General features: G+C 45.9%; 1 protein-coding gene across 3 annotated transcripts; it reads right to left on the bottom strand.

The window, feature by feature from the left end:
• Positions 1 to 1,646: 1,646 nt before the first annotated feature.
• LOC145934736 (uncharacterized) lies at positions 1,647 to 8,363 on the bottom strand. Of its 3 annotated transcripts, XM_083035455.1 has the most exons (9): positions 8,328 to 8,344; positions 7,834 to 8,129; positions 5,523 to 7,284; positions 5,145 to 5,382; positions 4,957 to 5,066; positions 4,142 to 4,388; positions 3,852 to 4,056; positions 3,576 to 3,777; positions 1,647 to 3,491 (listed from the first exon to the last, which is right to left on the bottom strand). In XM_083035455.1, exons 2-9 carry the CDS (start codon positions 8,091 to 8,093, stop codon positions 1,896 to 1,898), a joined length of 4,620 nt encoding a protein of 1,539 aa, XP_082891581.1. In that variant the 5' UTR covers positions 8,094 to 8,129; positions 8,328 to 8,344; the 3' UTR covers positions 1,647 to 1,895. The 3 variants fall into 3 exon arrangements, with proteins under 3 accessions (XP_082891581.1, XP_082891580.1, XP_082891579.1); XM_083035454.1 differs by having other exon boundaries at positions 7,834 to 8,363; XM_083035453.1 differs by lacking the exon at positions 8,328 to 8,344 and having other exon boundaries at positions 1,647 to 3,488.

An 8,363-nucleotide genomic window follows, 5' to 3' on the forward strand; every position in this document is an offset into this window, starting at 1 on the left:
TCGAGAGTCGAGCTTTTTTTTATATAAAATGGAAATTTGAAAATCGTCACGATTTATTTCGATAATGGAATTGTTACGTTGATATCACTATAATAATTAATTGTGTTTTTGTCATTAAGATTAAAATTTCGCGCAGAAAATCAAGTTTCGAACCGCGAAATTCGCACAATCGTGAAATGCTCATAAATAACTTATATAACTAATAATGTCACCTTCGCTCTCTATGACATATATAATATATACATATATAATGACTAGAATAAAAAGTGAATATTACAATTTGTTATCACCATGCAGATATACTTACAAGCTACCGCGTTAGGCATCGTCTCGATTGAATTATTTCACAAATATTAGCATCTCAGATATATCAGATGGTCGCATTTTTTTTGTATACATATCCTTTTTTTGATTGAAAATTATATTTATTTGTTGTTAAAATATTGTGTGCCAACGCATATACAGGATGGATCATGTTTTTTTCCTCTACGTCTTTTACAAAAAAAACCGCACAAAAGTTGTTTGACTTCAAGGAAGGGATTTATTTATAGATGGTACCACTTTCTCGAGAAATTTACTAATTATTTTTTTTTAATTGATTTTTTTTGTTTAATTCATATATATTCATATATATTAGTTAAGGACTTTTTTAAAATTTTTCCATGAGTTACACACATAAGTTTTTAATTTTAAAATATTAAATTTCGTTAAGAAAAATTATTTAAAAAAAAATAATTAATGAATTTCTCGAAAGTGGCGCCATCTGTAAACAAATTATTGATATCGCTGTCTTGTGTCGCCCTTAAAATCAACCAACAAAATGCCCCACTCTGTATATATTGATGAAAATGATCTTTGCAGAGACTATCTGGGATGCTGTGATTATCACCAAAGCCACGTTATACACACGGAGTATTTCTGAATGAAGTATAGATCCGAAATAGAAGAATATATATAAGCTAAGAGCTAAATAACAACTTCTTAATTATCTTACTTATCACTGACGGACGTGGCACGATGTATCTCTGCTTCCATTTTTTCAATTTCACGACCACTCTATATATATTATATATACGATATACTCATCACACACATCATACTGTTTCTGTATATATGTATATATACTGCTTATTGGAGGAAGGTAATAAAGAATAAATAATTTAACAGCTATACACAATTACGCGGAGATAAAATTAACTCTCGTCTTACGATCCATCATTCTCATGTGGAATAGATTTTTTTTCTTCGCAAAATCTCGGGCTACTTAATTTTGTTTGTTTAAAAAAATAACATCCATTCTAAAACACGTCATGGATGCACGCTTTGCTGCATATTTATCGCATTAATCGCGTTATGATTATACGATATTTACTAATTTTTTTATTAATGTCTCTTTTAGTTGAAAAACTTTTGCCTTTTTCGAAATCGCTCTCTTCCTTCCTTATAACCGCGTACACAGTTTTTTAACTTGAACATTGAACTGACTGCGAGAATAAAATATTATAGTTTGGACTATATACTTTATAAACAATGTATGAAAATGGCAGTTTCCATCTCTGTCATCCGGACGTTTATCACAACATAAAATAATGTGCGGATTTAAATCACTGACATAATCCCAACATCTATACCGGGTGTTTACGAAATATTTGGACGAACTTCTAGACCCTATTCCTCACATCAAAATAAAAAAAAAAATTATATAATATATAATATAAACTGTTTTTATTTTGACACCAGAAGTTTGTCCAAGTATTTCGTAAACACCCTGTATATATACAAATTCGCTTGAGCGTGAAAATAAAAAAAAATTACAGACACATTTACGAGTACACAAAATAAAACTTACCGAAGAGACATTGAATCGCCGCGACAACATTGACAAACGTCAAAGATCAATAATAACCGGGATAATGGTGGTATCCGGATCTCGGGGGATGATAGGGTGCCGGACTGACGGGATAACTGGGATTATATCCTGGTGGAGGCGGGGGCGGGGACAGTATTCGGGGAACTTCACCGGCATCAGGTACTATGTGCGTCGCAGCCGAGCCGGCCGGTTGCGGGCTAGTAATGACCCGGGTGCCGGATCCGTGCAGGTGATGCGATCTGGAGAGGCTCAGATCGACGCTGTGTCGACCGCCCGGGGTGAGATCTAGACTGACCACCCGCAGAACATCGCTGTGCGTCGGATAAGGAGGTGGTGGTGGCGGTGGAGGCGACGACATGGAGTAACTACTCGTTCTGCTGAGATCCACGCTCTGTCGCTCGCCGATATCGTATAGATGATGATGATGGTAGCGCGTATTTTGCACCTGGGCGCCGAAACTGTGATGAAAACCCCTGGCCGACATGTCCAGACCCTGGAGCTCGCCGGTGTTGAGCATCAACGGCTCGAAGTTGGATCTCTCCCGGGCAAAATCCTGCTCGCCGAGTGAGTCGTATTTGTAAGACGTCGACAGGTCGAGCTGCAACGCCTTCTCCTTCACGGACAGACTGAGATTCTGCGCCACCGAGTCGCCCTCGTCGCTCGATAGGTTATCTGTGGGCACCTGATGATGATGATGATGATGATGCACGTCTTGGTAGCGTGGATTCGGCGTGGCCGACGGCGACACCAGATCTTCTTGCTGCATGTGAATGTAATTCGGCGAGGAGACGCGCGGCAGCTCCTCGTGATGCAGATACTGCTCGATGTTGTGCGTTCTCGAGACGTTGATGTAGTCGACCGTGGGTCGGTGCAGATGATAATCCACGTGTAAGTGGCTGGGAGGGGTGTGTCGATCATCGGGCGTCGGCGCGGGCGACATCAGTTCCTCCTGCTGCTGGATATACGTGTCCAGGTGATTCGGCGACCGGGACTGCGGTATCGGCGATTGCAATTGGCTCGAGATGGAGTACAGATTGGCCTCGCGATCGTTATCCTCCAGAATCGGGCTGGACACCGCTCCAATATCTCTCTCGGCGGCGTCCAAGGCTGCCTCGACCAGCAGACTCGCGTTTGCACTTTCAGTTCTACGATATACGCTCAAGCCCAACTTATTGCTGTCCATCACCAGGCTCGACGTGCGCGAGATTACTTTCTCGCCGCCGCCGTCTTTTCTGCCGTCTTCAAAGTCGTACATGGCGTCGGAAGACGCCGGTAAATGAACGGCCATGTCGGACGTAGGCGGCGGATTAAACTCGCCCAGCCACTTCTTGCTACCTTTGCTCTGCACCCTCGACGTGCCATACAGGTCGACCTCCGTTCGCACGTTCTCCATCGTCGTCGTCGCGTCGAGGCCGCTGGACAAGGACGCGATCGTTTGCGGCGACGGGGTCGGAACCTGGGACTCTTGTTGCTCCGTCTTATACTTGACCGTAGCGTTCGTTCCACCTTGGAACGAATCCATGATGACGTTGTGAACCGAATTCGTCGCTGCTGTTTCGACCTTCAAGCTGCTCTCCGAGCTGCAGTCGTCCAGAGACGGTAAACTGTTGCTGTTATCCTGCTAAAAGAATATAAAGTGATAAAAGTAAGAACTCGAAAAGATTTCGCCAATCATATTGTTACGTAATTGTTAGGCACAACTCACCTGTGAATTTCTTCTGCTAGTGTGACTGCTCCTTTCACAAGACATGTCTTCGATGAGTCCACCGCTGTAAGCGTCGAAGGTATACGCTACGGATCTTTCGATCTTGGGCATCATCTCTTCCGTAAGGCCGTGCACCTTCTTATAATGAAACTGGAGACACTGTTTCGTCGTAAAAGCCGCCTTACAGCTGTTCTCTTTGCATCTAATGAAGGAGGAAAAAATAAATCATACATGTAAACGACAAAGATAAGAAATGGACGATAAATCTAAACTCACTTGAATGGTTTCACGCCGCTGTGAGTCAGCATGTGTATCTTCAAGTTGCTCTTGTTCTGGAACATCTTTCCGCATCGATCGCACGTGGCTGCGGCAACGACGTCCTTGTGATGAACCTCCTTCATGTGCCGTTGCAGAGCCGCGCGTGAACCCAAGAGTTTTAAGCACGACTTACATTGAAATTCCCTGAGCACTTCGGACATGTCTGCGCAACGAAGTTTCAACGTGTTTAATAAGGAAGTCGATGAGGAAAAGGAAAATAATAACAAACATATGATGCGTGCTCTTACCGCTGTGCATCCTTTTGATGTGCACTTTTAGCTTCTGCGGCTGACAAAATTTGCGACCGCAGAAGTCGCACAGCGGTCGCGAACGTTGCGGATTCTGCGCGCATCCGTAAGTTCTATGCATCTCCAAGTAATTCAGTCTTAGGAAGAACTTTTTGCAGTATTGACACTGATACGCGCCGCGACCTCCGTGCAACTCCGCCGCGTGCTTCATGATGTTGTCCTTGCCGAGGACCGCGGCACCGCAAACCTGAAAACACGACAGAACCACGTCTCAGTGAATAAAGTAAGCACAGTAACACACTTGGCAAGTATACAGGGTGTCCCATTTTTATCAATCATCCCCATAAACTTTATTTTTGATTGTACAACAAAACAATTGTTCAAACAAAAATTGTTCGATTTAAAGGAGGATAGAAGATAACGTTATTAATTTTTTTCTACAGGACGCTTTTCATGTAAAATTTCGTCAAATTTAAATATAAAATATCTCGTAAATTATTCATTTTTTGGCCATTTTACCCTTATAATTTTTTATGCCGAAAATTGCGAAAAATCGATCGACTTATATAAAAAAATTTGGTGGTTTAATTTGAAAAACATAAATGACCTTCAAATGACCTTGAAAAGCGCCCTTAAAAAAAATCAGTAGCGTCATCTTCTGTCCCCCTTCAAATCAAACAACTTTTGTTTGAAACATCTTGTTGTACAATCAAAAATGAAAAGTTTTTAGGGGCGATCGATTAAAATGGGACACCCTGTATACTTATTCAGTATAAAGTATACAAGTATAGACGATACTCAAGTGATTAAAATACCTTGCAGTGATATTTCCTTATGGTTAAACTGTAATTCGTGTCGTGAAAGATGCAACAATGCAATCGATAATATATCGGGTGCGCGAAATTGAGGTTGCAGCCTCCGCAATCTGAAAGTGAGATAATGATCGTATAAACCCTAGACGTTAACATAATTAATTCCACACACATATGTAACTCCTGCATACTTGTCTTGTCTATTTTATTCTTCCTCGTCCAGGCGGAAGATTGCGAGTCCGCCCAATAAGTGAGCTCCATCCCCGGCAGAATATTCTGGGTCGTGACGAAGTGCAGCTGGCCTTGCTTCGTCGTCAGCATCGCGACGTTCCTCTTCTCCTTCGTCTCGGCCGGTCTGAGGTATCGAATCCAATTGCTCTTCAACGGATCTGTAGTACTGATATATACACTCTTGCCATTATGATCTATCTGAAAAGAAATAAAGTCTTTGCCGTAGAAATTACTCTCGCAACGTGGGAATATATTGTAATAAATAAGTAGACCCTGATTTTGGTATATTATAGAAAGATTTCGTACGCAAAGTATAAAAATCTGAGCAATGATAATACCTCCCAAATATGTCGCATGGAGAAGTCGTCCGGGATATCCATCTCCTTCACCGACATGCCGACGAGCGGGCCCAATTTGGCGCGTATCGGGATCGGGTTCTTGGCGTAGATGCTGAGACCGTGATCGGTATTCGCGATCTTCAGCTCCAGACAATCCGGCAGGGAGTCCCTCGCGTACAACGGCCGATCGGCGTCCACCAACAATTGCTTCTCCTCTCTCTGTACCTTCGACTTGGTCTTACACTGTTCGCTAGAAATCATCAGCGGGTCGTCGCCATCCGACTCGAAGCCGTCGTCTGCCAATCGGCCGTAACCCTCGGACATTGGGTCTTCAGACTTGACGGCCTTCATCACTTCAGCGTTCTGCTTGTGCTCGCTCAGCCAATCCTCGTACGTGATCGCGTCGACTATCGTGTGAAGAGGTTCCGTGATGGGACAGACATCCTGCAGGTGGGGAACTTCGCATTCCTGGCAAAGCTTGATCTTGATCGCCAGCCTCTGCGGCTCCGACAGGACTACGTCCGGATTCTCGGCGACTTTTCCGGTCGAGCCCACGGTCGACGAAGGCAGCTCGGCCTCGGGCGACCTACACCTCGCGTCCTGCGTCTCCTCCTGAACGATACCGTCCTGCGGCGCCTTCCGTACGTCGTGGTGCCTCTTGGTTTTGTGCTCGTTCGTGTGTTTGTGCTTCTTTCGCCGATGCTTGAACGTCGCCGCCTCGTCCGGGGCGTTACTTCTGGAAGTACTGTTCTTCGCGGAGGCAACCTTACCGGCTTGTTCGTCGTGACGCGGTCGCTTCCGTTTCTTCCTCTGCTTGCGATCCTCCTCTGCGTCCTTGGATTCGTCGTCCTTCTGCGACGTGTCGTAGAAGGAAGTCGCATCCTCGTATCCCTGCGATTCCGCATGACCGGTCTTGCTTTGAGATTTCGAGGGCTTTTCGGGCGCCTCCGTACCTTGCACCACTACAGTATCGCTGATGCTAGGACTCAATAAATATTCCTCGTCTTCGTTTAAATCTTCAGCTTTACACTCGCATTTCGGAAGGGACGAGGACGACGACGTCGCATCGTTGAAGTGCAGCTTAGTGACTCTATCGTCCTCCAAGGTATCCCTCGCCGACTCGCCGGACGCATCAGCGATTCTGGTATCGTTATTCGTAGTATTATTTACATCATTAATAAATGTTACGCTATCTACGTACTCAGTCTTCGTCGTAACGGATTCAACGGATTCCTTCGCGTTGATTCCGAAGCTTATGTCTAGTTTTAATTTAGCGTCTAACTCACTGACTATCACCGTCGTCGTCTCGCGAGTCTCATTCGAGTCTTTGCTCTCTACTACCGAAGTACAGTTCTGCCCAACATGTCCCAACGTGTTCTCGTCAGTGCATTCGGGTGCGATGGATCCACCGTCGCCGCCTTCCTCGTTCTTCGAATGTCGCCGTCTCTTCCGCTTGTCCTTGTCTCGATGCCTCGTCTTGCTCTTGTGATGCTTCGATCTCGAGCCACGTCGCACGTGCAACTTGATCGCGTCGTTCAGCACCTTCGACGACACCTTCTCGCTTATCGTATCGGGAGAAGGCTCGTGCATCTCGATAGACTTCGACACGAGAGCATCCTGCCTTCGCAAGCTCCTGCGAACAGGCTCCTCTTTCTCCTCTTCCTCTGCGTCTGCGGCCTCGACCTTGACAGCCTCCTCATCGTGATTCCCTGCGACCTGATTCGCCTTCCAATTCTCCGCCCCGTTGCATTTACCGTCTTGCCTGTGTGAAAAATTCAAATGTATCAGAAGACTGTATCTTCATATTCTCACGAAATTAATTATAATTAATTGATCAAAGTAAAGATATGCGAGCGAAAATCCCAGGTAGCAAGCGTCATTAGACGGCAAAATGACGTCATTTTGCTACTTGGGATGTATCAGGGGGCCACAGTTTTATCTCCCCGAGGAAATTCATCGTGGAAGTCATGCGGATCATCTGATCGAACCTGAAAATGTCATTGTTTCGCAAATTTTTAAAAGGCCGCGACGATCCGAGTATCGATCCGGGTTGCTTCGGCGTTGTTCTCCTCCAACACCCCCCTCCACCCTCCTGTGCATCTTCCCCCCGCAAGATGGCGATTCGACGCGTCTGGTGACAGTAGGGGGAATCACCCCGTGGTACGCTGATGACAGTTGGGGTCTCTTCTGTCAACGCGCCGATCGAAACGTCGTCTTCGTCGGCGTTATCGGGGTAACCAAGACTCGGAGGATAAATGAAGATGACAGGTGCGGAGGCAACACCTTCATGAAAAAAAAAAAAAAAGCGTACCTGGTGGCGGCGACTTTGTCGGCGAGGTCCAGCAGGTACACCGCGACATCCTCGTCCGTCGTCAGACCCAGACGTTTCTTCAGCGACTGCCAACGCTTGCCGTTCGTCGCCCCGATGTTTACGCCGCGATAGTGCTGCTCGGCCACTTCCGGAACGATCGCCGCCGCACTTCCGTGCGGCTGATGCCGATGCTGATGATACTGCTGAACGCTTCTCGTGTTCCCCGGCTCCCTCACATGCCGCGTGCCCTTCTTCGGCATAACTACATCGTACAGATTCGGCCGCGAACGGATCGGCTACAAGAGAGAGAGAGAGAGAGAGAGATAGAGAGAGAGAGAGAGAGAGAGAGAGAGAGAGAGAGAGAGAGAGAGAGAGAGAGAGAGAGAGAGAGAGAGAGGAGAAAGAGACGGAGGGAGAGAGAGATGAGAGACGAAGAGAGAGACAGAGAGTAATCGGGCCCCGCGAAAGGGCACCTCCGCTAGGAGGACGCGCACCGATATTATCCTATCCTCTTTATGCTCGCCGCCGTC

Source organism: Prenolepis imparis, unplaced genomic scaffold (assembly GCF_030444845.1).
Source record: "Prenolepis imparis isolate NDT839.2.m4 unplaced genomic scaffold, iyPreImpa1.0 SCAF_4, whole genome shotgun sequence".
Classification (NCBI taxonomy): domain Eukaryota; kingdom Metazoa; phylum Arthropoda; class Insecta; order Hymenoptera; family Formicidae; genus Prenolepis; species Prenolepis imparis.